Below are 13,229 nucleotides of genomic sequence, written 5' to 3' on the forward strand. Positions count from 1 at the left end.
GCAGAAGGAGGCGAGGTGATGGTCCTGGAAGCTGCGACTGCAGATGAGGAGCGGTAGAAGCTAACAAAGGGAGGCCCCAGGTCTGTTCCATCCAAACACTGTTGAAGCAAGACACAGATCCACGGGATCTCTGAAGGCTGCTCTCTACTTTAACTTATTCTAAGGAGATAAGTCAGGAAATATTTGCAAGAGTCACTGGCAATAGACTCAGCCAGTGATGTGTGTTAACACTTCTTTGGGCATGCCCTCTGCTTGCTATATCCAGCTTCATTTTTGTAGACAGTTTGATTGAAAAGTGTTTAAAGTAAGTACGATGTCTGACCATGAAGAATTCTCTCAGACAATAAAGCAACACTGAAAACTAGGAAAAAATAAGTGAACTCAGACAAATATATGTCTAAAATTCTACCAACTATCTTCAATATAGTAAGTGATCAAGATGATCTCTATAATAGCATATGTAGAATATTCAAGAATAATACTGTCAAATATCACAAACTAATTATTTGTGGAAAGAGGGCATGGGGGAAGATATAAGGAAATGAAGCATGAAAACCCTTTTAGACAGTTTTAGGGAAGTCATGAGCCAGAGTGTCATGGTGGCAGTCAAGTCAACTAGCTACAGTGACATCATACTTGATGTTATAGCAACAGGAATGATCTGACAGTACACAGGACGTGTCTGTTTCTAGCCACAGGCAGAAGGGACACAAGAGTGAATAGGCAAAGAAGGCTCACATATCTTGAGTTGCCCTATGGCAGGGCTTAAAATCATCTAACTTGGAGCGATTATTTCAGAGAATGAAGAAAATGAACCTGGTCAGGTAGAGTTCTAATGTTTGACTATAAAATTCTTTATGTTTTGGTCCCAAGCAGTGCTTCAAATTAAGATTCTGATTTAGGGAACTTGAACTTGGGTTTCAGGCACACCTAGGATTCCTAGGATTCCTGTTTGACATGTTTGCTCCACTCCCTAGTGCCATCTACCTGCAGACTCTGAATCCATCAGAGCAGCTCTGACTGTTCTAATCCTAGACAAGGCCGCAGATTTGGGTATTGGCACAGGGCTGAAAGTTAAGCACCCAAAAGATCAATCCTGAATGACGACAGGTTTTTCTCTCCCTCTGAAAACTATTTTCAGGAAAAGGAGAAGAGATGACAACGAGGAGGACAACCAAGATGACCCTCAATCAAAGAGGAATAGGAAGGACCAGGCCTTCCAGGACCCTCACGCTATAGAGGTAGGAGCGATGACCACACAGCTTCTCCATTTGACTCATTGCCCACTCTGTGGCATTCATTTCCATCTCCATGTTGGCAAGAGAACCCTCCAGACACACTCATGAAAGTCTTCTCTGTGGCTGCAATGGTTTTGAGGCAGAGCAGGATTTTAAGTATTGTCATAAGCACAGCTTTACTGTGCAGCGGAACAGAGACAGGACCCACAGAGATGTTTTCCCAAGCCCAACCAGGAGGAATGAGGTTTCAGAAATTCCCTCACCTTGCAAATAGGGAGGGAGAATCAAACCCCACCTTCTATGGTTAGGAAAGACATAAACTTGAAGAACAGAGTGGCGGGCTACTAGCTGCAATGCTCTTCTTGGTTTCTCCCTGAAAAAAACAAAAAGCAAAGTGGGGTTGTGTGAAGGGACGTGGGAGAGCTTTAGGGATGATTATGCCGACGAGTTGGCATTTCAGCTTCCACAGTCTTAGCTTTAACAACCAGTAAGGGGTAACACAGCATGGTTTGAATGGAAGCATAAGTGAGGAGGGAGCATTGTAAAGGTTTTCTAGGCAGCTCTCATCAGGCAATGAGTAAGTATGGCTGACTTTTACCTTTCTCAAGCAAGAGATGAAAGGCTTGTCAACGCACGCCATTCCTCTGGGACAGACACAGGTAGGTTTTGGATAAAATGTACCTAGATCTACCCGAGTCAAGCAAGTAGAGTTCTTGACCCATTGAAGATTCTGCTGCATATGGTCACCTAAATGTGAACACTGCCTTTGTTCCCAAGGTTGGCATCTTTAGAAGTCTGCATGTAAATCTGCTCCCTGGTTCTAAGGTATGAGATATGGTAGTGCAAACATAAAGACGAAAGCTTCTGTACATGTCTGTCTTTCTGATAGAGAACAGTGGCTTCACAGTGTTCTCTGATGAGTGAGTGAAACAAGAAATGGAGACTCAAGGAGAGCATGTGGATTACTAGTGCAGGTCCCAAGCCTTTACTCTGCTCTCAATCAGACGGGACCTGATGCTCATGTTCCAAGAGAACAGCAGACAGACAAATGAGAAAAGTGGATTATGGGCCTCACATCTACTTAGGTTAGGCTTCTGTGCACCCTTCACATGCTCAACTCATCACTGCTGATTTTCCAGGAGACCAGGTTCAATTCCCAGCACCACATTGTAGCTCACACCTGTAGTATGTAACTCCTGTTCCAAGGCATCTGATGCATTCACACAGACATACTTACCACTACTACTTTCTACTCACTTTTTTTATGCCCTGACAATGCTTATGCATTTAGAACCACCCCATTTATGGTAGCTCTCTGGTTGTTCCTATCCTGGAAAGGCTGAGATGCTTGAATTATCGTCATACCCAAAGTTCTACAGTCTTCCTTTATGCTTTCTATTCACACAGACATACATGGAGGCAAAACTCCCGTGAGCATAGGATGACACAGACAAACGTACAGGCAAAACACCAATGTACATAGGATAAATGAAAACTTCATCTTCCAGTCATTTTTTTTTTAGGATTATAATATACTTACCTCCTTTCAACCGTCCCTTTGTCCCTGAAAACCTTTCATACACTGCTCGTTTTTGCTCAGTACCAAAGTTTGGCACTTGTTGAAATCACACATGCATGCATGCATGCACAAACACATAAACACAGACACACGGGGGTGGGGGGAGGAAGAGAGAGACTCAAAATACAACGTATTCAGTCTCTATAATATTATATTTTGCATGGCTTCTGGAGTGGCCATTTGGTATCGGATATTCAAATTGAGGGCTTTTTCTCCCACTACCAGTGTCCCTTTGTTGCCTATAGGTTTGTTTTCATTTTTCTTTTTCATAGCACTGAGGTGTGCCCGGCATTCCCTGGCCACTTTGGCATGTCTGTGGTGGTTGTTCTTCAGTTCACTCTTATGCCATCACATTGGTGGGACCATGGGTGTAGCTTCTGACATTCCCAGGAGACACTGGCTCACAGGAAACTTCATGATCCTCTGTTTCAAGGTATTTTTCTTTCCCTCTTCCACTCTCTTCCTTGTGTCTGTTGGGACTGGGCTCCACAGTGCTGCATTTTCATTAGTTGTGGCTTTCTTCAGTGATCTCTGTTGGAAGAAGACGTTTCCATGATGCTGCATGAGGACTGCACTTCTATCCGGGTATAAGGCTAGATATTTGCAGTATAATTAGGGATTATGATGTTTTCTTAAAGGGGCAGTTACTGCTTCTGGAGATTCCTATACTATATCTATCCCTAGGTGTCCTGTATCAGGTATGATTTTCCTCCTCCTGAGCAGGACTGAAGATTGAGGATCCATAGGTCACCACCTGTGCATGTGCCACTCCTGAACCCTTAAGGTTATTTTACCATGTTGGTCGTCGTGGTTCACAGGCATCATAGCTGGGTAGGACTGCTGGCTGCTTCCTTCTTTTGGAAGCTCATCCCCATGAAGTACAGACCTCATGAAAGAGTCTTTCAAGTCAGTTCCAGCTCAGGGGCCTCTGAGGACAAGATGAGATTCCTGTTCTAGTAGTAAATCCACAAGCATGTGTTTGGATAGATTGGGCATTGCAAAGGCCTATGACTACACAGCATTCTCTCCCAAGTGCAGTCCACTTGGGTAGGCTTCTGAGCTAACTGATCAATAAGAAAGCCACACAGGCAATTGTCTGACCTGTCATCAAACCACTTCTCTGTTGACCACACTTCTTCCTTGACTCAGAGGGAAACATGCAGATTTTATTAAAGTCTTCAACAAAGTATAACCTTGCCTTTGCCCATGCGTCTAGGCCACATCATTGTTTAGAACCTTTGGAAACTTTAAATGGTGAGATCTTCTTCCCCAGATTCTTCAGAAATATCCTTTTATTTTATGGAGTGCATGGACCTGCAGGGGTGAGCCCAAAACAAGTGCTCGAGTGTGTTGAGAGTGCATAGAAAGAAGAATGGGCTTTGTGTGGCTGGAGAGATGGGTCATCAGTTGGGACCAGTAGCTTCTCTCTCAGAATTTGGACATCCATATTGTGGTGTTTTTCTCCACCTGTAACTCCAGTTGAAGAGCATGAATTCCCCTGTTGTGAGCTGCACAGGCACCTAAGTACTCCTGGTGCACATAGACTACACTCAGGGACACATAAATCAATCCATCTTTTTTGTTCTCTTGTTTGTTTGTTTTCAAGGCAGGGTTTCACTGTGTAACCCTGCTTATCTTGGATCTCAGTGTGTAGACCAGGTTGACATCAGACTCACAGAGATGCAAGTCCCTCTCATTTCCATGTGCTGGGACTAAAGATATGAGCCACCCTTGTGCCAAAAAATTCTACTTTTTTCCATAATGGATTGTTCTTCGTACATGGGTGGGCATTCTAAAAATACTTTTCTGGGAGCAGTCAGAACATGCTAAGGGTCATTCATGTGTCAATTAAATTTTGGAGATCTTGAAATATTTCAGGTCTTCTATGTTCTGAGAAATTAACTCACTCTGAAACTGAATTATAGGAAGGTGTAAATATCTCTGCTAGGAATGCCATTTGGGCTGCCGAAAGGGCAAGCTAATCACACAATAGACAAATTCCCCATTGATCCTGCATTATAAACATTTCCAAATAAAAAATTTTCCTCAAGGCTATTCTCACAGCAAAAGCCTTACAAAGTCCAGGCTTTGTAAGTGGGAGGACAGTTGATTTGATGAATAGCCATTGTGGATGGTGGAAGACCTGCCTAGGGAGCTGAGGGTAGGCTGTCTTTGCCACTTTGTATCATAAGAGCACTCTTCCCAAGGTCTCTTTTCTAGCATTCTAGTTTATTTCTCTAATCTTTGTTTTGAAGTCAGAAGGAACTGAATCTCATAAAAAATTTTCATTGCATTGTAGTAGCATACTGTTATTCAGTTACTGACAAAGTGAATCTTTGTTTTGCCTATGACTGACTTGATGTAGATTAGATGGAAAGTGAAGATATCACAAAAGTAGAAGCAATGGTTTCCCATCTCAAACTGTATGAGTATGTGGTGGTTTGAGTAAGAATAGCCCCAATAGGCTCATATATTTATGTACTCAATCTTCATTCCTAAATCCACTTGGGAAGTATTAGGAGGTATGTCACTATGTGGGTGGGCTTTGAGGTTTCAAGCCCCATGACATGCCCATCCTACCTCTCTGTCTGTCTCTGTCCCTCCCTTTCTACCTTTCTCCCCTCCTCCCTCCCTCCCTCCCTCCCTCTCTTCCTTCCTTCCTCCCTCTTGGTTGTACGTCAAGCTCTCAGAACTTGTTCCAGCACCATGTCTACCTTCCTGCTGCCATGTAGCCCCCAAAGTGGTCTTGGTCGCTGGCTGACCTCTGAAGCTATGAGCTTCACTTTTGTAAGTTACATTGCTCATGGTTTCATCACAACAATGGGAAAATCTAAGACAACATGAGAATTTTTCCAAACAATACGTAATGTTGACATTTATTAACTACACTTTAAGTTTTTCGAAGGACTTGGGAAATATAGTCATCCCATAAGAAATCAAGAATATCATTTCTTTTTTAGGAAAAGCACAACTGATATTGTCTGAAGACTATGAATAGATGATGTATTGTTTATATTAGTTGAATTTCCTTCTGCATTCTTTTTTTCATTCTTACTTCGTTCGTGTGTGTTTGCCTGTCCATCTGTCTGGGTTTTTGTTTTGGTAGCTTCTTGATAGATAGCTGAGGCTATCCTGGAGATCATATGTAGCCCAGACTGTCCTCTAGATCTTCAGCCTTTGGAGTGCTGTATTATAGATGTGTGCTCATGAACCCTGGAAGTTACTTCCCTTACATAAACTCTTTGTTGGTTTCTGGTTTTTAATATCCAAGATGCTTAAGTTGTACAATGAGCATTACTGTAATAGTGATGCCACCACACCACTGAGGTAAAAATTTTGTACGCCAGCTAGAAATTAGAAACAGAGAGGTTTCCTGTGAGTTCTCACAGGCAGGGTCTCAGGTAACTCAGGTAAACCACAACTTGCCCATGTTGCTGAAGATGATCATAACCTTAGCATTCAAATCCTCCACAGTCCACCTGGCTCTACAGGAGTACTGCTCAGCACATGTAATTCTGAAGTGGGCTCAAACCCAGTGCATTCTGTGTGCTAGGCAAGCTCTCCATTGTTGTCACCATACCCCAGGGCCCCTCAGTGTAATATATCAAGTCTTTGTATGATACAATCATCTTCCTGACACAGAGTGCAAAGTAAAATGCTCCCATTTGTGATGATTACCCTGCTTTCCATTAAAAAAAAAACACACAACAACATGAAACAACCAAGAAAGGAAATCTACCTTACAGAAACCAGAGTGTGTACTGGGTGTTTTATCCAATGTGATACATTGCCTGGCTTTGTGTGTTTATAAACAAACCATATAGTAAAATTGCTACATCTAAATTTTTACATTAGAGGCCTTATAGGGGACATACTTTCTTTGAATTCCTCTTGACCTCTTTCACAAGCGTAGCCCCTAAATCCATTGGTAGCTATTTGATGGTTACTCACGCACAGATGCATCTGACTTCTGTGTCTCTCATGTACAGTCTTTGAGTGCATGAATCTCATTGCATAAATACTCATTGGATACCTGTAGGTGATATAGTAGACTGAGCAGTTCCACATGCCCGGAAAATGATGGCACATCTTGGTTTCTGTCATTATTACAGCTATCATGGGGAAAGATGACCTTATCAGACATAGGATACCAATAGTGTTCAACATTTCTGATCACATAAGGGTCATTGTGATCATCTCCTCTTCCTTTGATAGTCTTAAGATTAGAGGCAAGAACTTCATGAGTGTGTGTTCCTGTACCCAAAGAGATGAACACCAACGTCCCATGCATGTGAGAAAATCACTCTATCACTGAGTTGTATCCCTCGTTTACAGAACCCCAGAATATGGCTCTTTGGGTGGGATCCCACAGGATATCACCAATATGACAGAATGCAGCGACTTCAAGAAAGACAATATTGAGAGCAAACTCACTATATGCAAACTATACTAAAACAACGATTGGGGACCAGTCTGTGTTAAACATCAGAAATGCTTGCTGATGGCCTACAGTTCTCATTAACAAATATCAAAATCATATCAAAGTACGAGTGGAATCTTGCTTGTATTGTCATAGGGCGTGCATATACATCCACTCTTGGGGATAGGCATGGAAAGATCCTGTTATTGGTATGTATACACATGCGCACATGTGCATGTCTGTGTAAGTAGAGCTTTCCCCGTGATTTCTTTGCCACATTGGGACTTGGGCTTGCATTCCATTTTACTCATTTATCCCTATCACACTCTGTAATATTGATTGCTGCTTTGTCCTGGCTGTTGGGAGCTTCTTCCCTGGTTCAGGTAATTCATGTGCATGGTGCCATAGGATCAGAGGATATATGAAGGGTTTTGGAGGTTTCAAACAGACATTCTCAAAGACTTGTCTTTGGGTTGTAAAACATCTCTTTCTTGCTGTATCAAATGGGTGCCATTAACCCCAGTTTGAGCTATAGCAGTGCTGTCAGGTGGGAAGGAGCTACCCAAGTGATTGCACTTCATAGACTGTGGAGCCTTTTGTAGAGCATGATGCCAGTATTCTTCAAGCTGAACAGGAAATGATGACAGTATCATAACAGCCATCCTCCTTCTGTCTTTCTCCTTCCAGTCGTCAAGCAGTGCTAATGAAAGAAACCACAGCAGCATCAATAACCCAGTACGAGGAAGTGTACCAGAAAGCAGCGTAAACCGAAACATTGCTGAACTTTACTCCAATGTCCTCGAGTTCTCACACGAAGACCATGCACTGTGCCAAGGACAAGGTCCTTACTACAACATCAACAAGATCTTGAAGGAAGCCCATTTCTACAGCCTACAGCAGAGAGGACAATCACCGATGTGATGACCTGGGTGCTCCTCCTCCCTTCTTTATAAAAAGCAATGACATTCCCAGAAAGCAGTCTTGGCTTTTGTCTGTATTTTCAGTAAGAGTCAATGGGCATTTGTACTCTTTTGCTGTTTTGCTCCACCACTGTGATTTCAGAGTGTCATTCGTGACAGTTTGATATGTTTTCTGTCAAGTCTGGTGTCCAATTCATGTTCAAATAGCAGCATGAGGATTTCTCCTGATACTGAATGGCTTGTTTGTCCCATTCAGGTTGGGTTCCAAGTCACTTATTTAGGGTCTCCAGGTTAAATGTCCTTGTACAATGTGACCCCTCCTTATGAGAAGCTAAGTGACCCATAAAAGAATATGTACTTCATTAAAACATGAAAGAACAAACAACAGCAGCAAATAAGTCAACACCAAAGCGGTAATGAGCATCGATTAGAGGGAGAGTGGGGCTTGTTCTCATTCTGAAATGAATGGCAGGGCAGCTCCTCAGAAGGGAGATTTTCTACCTATAATGGCGCAAATGTCAGCCTCTGCAGTTGTGGACGTGAAGCCTGGGTCTGGTAACTGCACTCCACATTCCGAGTGAGAAGGCTTCTTCCCTTAATGCCCCCTTGTGTTCCCGTCAGACTTTGTGGAGAGCACTTGTAATTCTGTCAGAGATTAAGTGCAAAATCTAGATATGAACTGCTTGTGTGTTGTTCCTTACTGTTCCATCCATGATGTGTAATGTTGATAAAGTCTAAGCTACTGCACACAATTTCTGACTAAAGAGCTGTTGGAAAGCTGGGTGGGATGACTGTTCCTTGTATAACAAGTCTTTCACGCGGATGAGGGCATCTCACACCGTCAAAATCAGTGCAGTTGTTTGGGGCGGGGTGGGCCAGTGGAACAGTGCCTGCCCAGCCTGTGGCAGACCCCAGGAATGGTAAAACCATCAGCACAATTAATGCGGCTTATGATGAGTGAACTGAGGTGCCATTACAAGAAACAGACAATGGCACTTAGTGATGGACCTGTCCCCTGTATAGTCATATCAAGCAGCCAACCAGCCTGTGCAGGGACTCTCTTCCTAGATGATCATGCTTTCTCAAAAATCGGGTCAGTGATCAAGGAACCAGAAGGCATCAATTCCATCTGCCCTGTAGCTGTGAGGGTTACACAGTTTTCACATTTACACACAAGAGGCTTGGTCTATTTGCTAAGCAACCTCTCTATGAAGGGAACCACATGCCACGCAAAGGACTTGTGTTATGGCTAATGTTTTCCAAATGGGAGAAGCAGTCTTGAGGAGAAGATGTCAATGTTCTTGGCAGGGGACAGTAAACAGACATTCGGTAAACAATTTCTTTGTAAGAGTGAGGCAAACAACCAATTAATAGAAAGGTGAAGGAATCTGCAGTCTGAAACTGCATGCATGCAGCACAATTCAGGAGCACCTAAGTAGAGCAGTACAGGGTGAAATCTACGGAGGGCTGCCCACCTTGGTTTGAACCACTATCAGTCATGCAGGCGAGATATCTTGGGGGCAGGTGCTCTTCACCTAGTTTAACAATCTGGGTACCATCCCTTGCAGTCACGTGATGGAAAAAGAACAGACTCCAGGAAGTAGTCCTCTACCCTCTAGACATTGCTGATCAATATTGTTATCACCAGAATGTGGAGATCATTGGTGAATATGTGTGGGGACTGACTTCACAACTTTTCGAGTAATGCCACTATAAATATCCATGGCCTGCGTATGCTCATGTTATAGACTGGAAGTTGGGGAGGCCACTTTGCCCTCAAGTTGGCTGTTACTGGTCAAGATCCAGCAGTGGCCAGTTTCTATGTGTTTGTTAGTTATTAGCTTATTATTGGGGGTCTGTACACTCTGTGTTTCTTAGTTGCTAAAAGCCTCTGATGATCCAAGCGAACATCTGGGAGGGCAGAATGTGATCAGAGGACCAGCCTTTCAGCTGCCTATATGCCACATAGGTGGGGTGAGGTGAATGTGGCATTATTCAAATGAGGATGTTGCTCATTGCTCCAGGCTGCTGCCTAGCAACCACTCTGCAGCAACCAGTGTGTAGCTTTGGAATGGTAGAGGAAGCTATTGGAGGCCTGAAAACATATCCCTACTAGCCATTATGGGGTGCCCTGGCAGTTTTGAGGGAAAAGACATCCTGGCAGGGTAAATCTTGTTCCTGGGCAGTTGGCCATGAGAGGCAGAGCCTGCTGTCTACGGGAACAAAGGGAGAATCTGTGAGATGTGTCACTTGCTTTACTGTTTGTCCTTCCTTCTCACATGCCCTGTGACCTGCCGTCCCTGGACAGTGCACGTGTAACTCTGGCTGATCAGAGGGATGTGTCAGGGTGTACAAGTTATTTTCACTTGCCTGACATTGAACTGATTTGCTCTTTTCAAGTCTGTGGTGTCCGGTTCTGCTTGTACCGGACAGCTTGAAATGCCCTGTTCCAAATGTGTAAACATGTTCTCTTCTATGATCATCTGCCTCCTGTTGTTAATGTGGACTGGGATGTCACCATGTGGTTTTGTCTGAGACTTTGAGAGGGGAAGAAACTGTGTAGTGGTCTCCACCCTAACCCAGGGGGCAACTTGTTTTTGCTACACATTCTGCGTTTTGTAACACATCTTCTCAGCCCCCGACTGACTAGGTGATGACCCAAATTGTCATTATAGTTCAGTTTGCCTGCTTTCTTTTCAATATGTCTCCCCTTGGCACAGCAACGGTCATGTTTTTCCTTTTCCACAGTGGATGTCCTGTACTAGGTGCTGTGTTTTCTTCCAGTCACATCTTCCCCTCCCCGATTCCTCATCTACCTGGAGGTCTTCCTGTGTCCCCTCTGCATCCAGCATCAGCACATACTGCTCTTTAGAATACACAATGGTAAAAGTTTAAAGTTGGTAACAGAGTAGGATAAAGGTCATTGAACCATTCGCCCTAAGATCCACCTCCCTGGAGATTCCAGTGACTCACTTCAACCAACTACAGTATGTGCTGTGACTCTCTTGGCATGCTGGATACAGGACCTTTTGACAAGAGGGCCCAGGCTCAGCTGCCAGCCCCACTGCCCCATACCCTGTAAAAGTTCATGCCTTATATGGATTACAACACTGTGTTCTTGGCCAAGGACTCTCAGAGTCATCTAAGTGGTCTCTGGAGTCGGCACCCATGCTCCTTGCTTCCCCTAGAGGTGGTCTTCTGGGGGGACCAGGTAGCCCCCTTTACTTTGCCCTCAGTTATTCGAGTCCTGTTGGTGCCCTCACTTGACCATGACTACTGACTCATCGTCTCTATCTCCTTCATACAATTATATGTGTGCACTGGATGACTGAGTGTCTTTGCAAGTGTGCTACTGTGGGCCCTCATCCCTGTGTGGGTGGAGGTCCGAGGTTGGCTCTGGGTGTGTTGCTCTATTGCTCTCCATCCTGTGTTCAGAGACAGTTGTCTTGTAGGATCCTAGAACTCACCAGTGTGGCTCGATCAGGTAGATAGCCCGCCCCAGGAATCCGCTTCTCTCTGTCTATCAGCCCTAGGATTGTGGGAGTGTCCCGCCAGGCTGGCTACCTTTTGAGTGAGTGCTCAGGGATCCAACCTCAGAAGTTCTTGCCCTTGTGCCAGACACTTTACCAGCCCTTTGCTCCCCAGCCCGGAGCTTAAACTTTTAATTAATTGCATTCTACCTCACATAATACTAGCCCTTTCCCAAGTAATGGCGCTCTGAACCACAGTGTGCTCCCCCTGCCTGCCTCACCCTCTCTGGCAGGCAGTTTCCTGGATGATCAGATCAGGATGTGTTTCTCACACTCACAAGGTAGCAGGCAGCATCTTCCTGAGCACTTACCAACATCTTAGTCGTGTGGTGCTTCTGCTATCAAATCCTCACGCACTTTTTAAATGCTGGTGCTAAAATAGAGACTCCAATTATGCCTTGATTGCCGTTGTCATGGTGATGTGATTGGAATACCTTTCATCAATGCAACATGATTTACCGCTAGGTCTGTGTTGTGCCACCCTCTCCCAGCCCTTGTGATATAGACAGACATTTTTCCCCACCCCACCATTCTCATTTTCTCTCAAGAGAGGTTGGAGAGACATGTTCTCAAATGTCATGACTGAGCTTGAGGCCCTGTGAGGACTCTGGACAGGAGGTCGTGGCAGAGGTGTAGTTTTTAAATCTCATCCTGAAACCACTGTGCCAGGGGAAATCAATAACCTGCGAGAAAATTTTTCTGACAGGTTGGAGTGTGTGGTTGCCTAGGTTACCTGGAGAGAGAGAAAGAGCCAGGCAGAGGGAGACTGCCACAGGAGCAGCCTCATTCTACAGGATGCAGCCCTAAAGCCAGAGTGTGGCGGAGCATGCTCAGTATTTTAGTGCCTTCTCAACATTAGCAGCTTCCTGAAGGGGTCTGAGCCTGTTTGTGAGATGCAAAGACAAGGAGGACAAGGACACAGGCTCTGGCCACAAGCTACAGGGACCGTTGGATTTTCAGTGAGGGTGTGCAGATGGGGCAGTCCCTCTCCTTCTGGTGGTAACAAGTAGAAGGGCCTGTGAACACCTGTGGGGCCCTTTAACCATTAGACAGGCGCTATGATTTCTATGTCAGCCATGCTGTTAATGTTGCATGTTCTGGCTACATTCACAGAAGCAGTGAAATGTAACATTGCTTAGAACCCATGAAATTCTCAAGACTGCATACAGCACCTGTCTTGTCTATCTATCTATCTATCTATCTATCTATCTATCTATCTATCTATCTATCTACCTATCTGTCATCTATCTATTTGTAGGGTACAGGACAGAGGGAATTGTGACATTTCACACACCACATATTTACTTGGATAATGTAATTCTAAGTGAGTTTTACTATATATAAATATATATGTGCATACACACATGAATGCATGTAAATATTGTCTTCAGTGTGCATAGCTGCATTCCATGTAAAATAACTAACAGATGTGCCCTGAGAGTTGTCCCCAAAAGCCTGAACAATGGATTCCAAGCAGAATCCCAACATGGAGCTTGAGAATTACAATGCCTGCTGAAGGTGTGTCCCCAAATCCAGATAAAA

General features: G+C 44.2%; 2 protein-coding genes across 2 annotated transcripts in view; both read left to right on the forward strand.

The window, feature by feature from the left end:
• LOC130867375 (protein FAM156A/FAM156B-like) overlaps positions 1 to 11,444 on the forward strand; it is a 138,219-nt gene extending 126,775 nt beyond the window's left edge. The window contains exon 2 of the transcript XR_009056458.1: positions 11,369 to 11,444. The gene's annotated coding sequence lies outside the window, so the exon portion shown is untranslated. The remainder of the gene's footprint in view (positions 1 to 11,368) is intronic.
• On the forward strand, positions 19 to 8,158 carry LOC130867546 (protein FAM104A-like). Its single transcript, XM_057759592.1, has 3 exons — positions 19 to 53; positions 1,142 to 1,241; positions 7,925 to 8,158. The coding sequence occupies exons 1-3, from the start codon at positions 19 to 21 to the stop codon at positions 8,156 to 8,158; spliced, it is 369 nt and encodes a 122-aa protein (XP_057615575.1).
• Positions 11,445 to 13,229: the final 1,785 nt, after the last annotated feature.

Source organism: Chionomys nivalis, chromosome X (genome assembly GCF_950005125.1).
Source record: "Chionomys nivalis chromosome X, mChiNiv1.1, whole genome shotgun sequence".
Lineage (NCBI taxonomy): Eukaryota > Metazoa > Chordata > Mammalia > Rodentia > Cricetidae > Chionomys > Chionomys nivalis.

Coding starts and splice junctions, on each gene's coding strand:
- LOC130867546 (XM_057759592.1), top strand. CDS start 19: ATGGTCCTGGAAGCTGCGACTGCAGATGAGGAGCG. Junction 54..1,141: donor GCGACTGCAGATGAGGAGCG/GTAGAAGCTAAC, acceptor AACTATTTTCAG/GAAAAGGAGAAGAGATGACA. Junction 1,242..7,924: donor AGGACCCTCACGCTATAGAG/GTAGGAGCGATG, acceptor TTCTCCTTCCAG/TCGTCAAGCAGTGCTAATGA.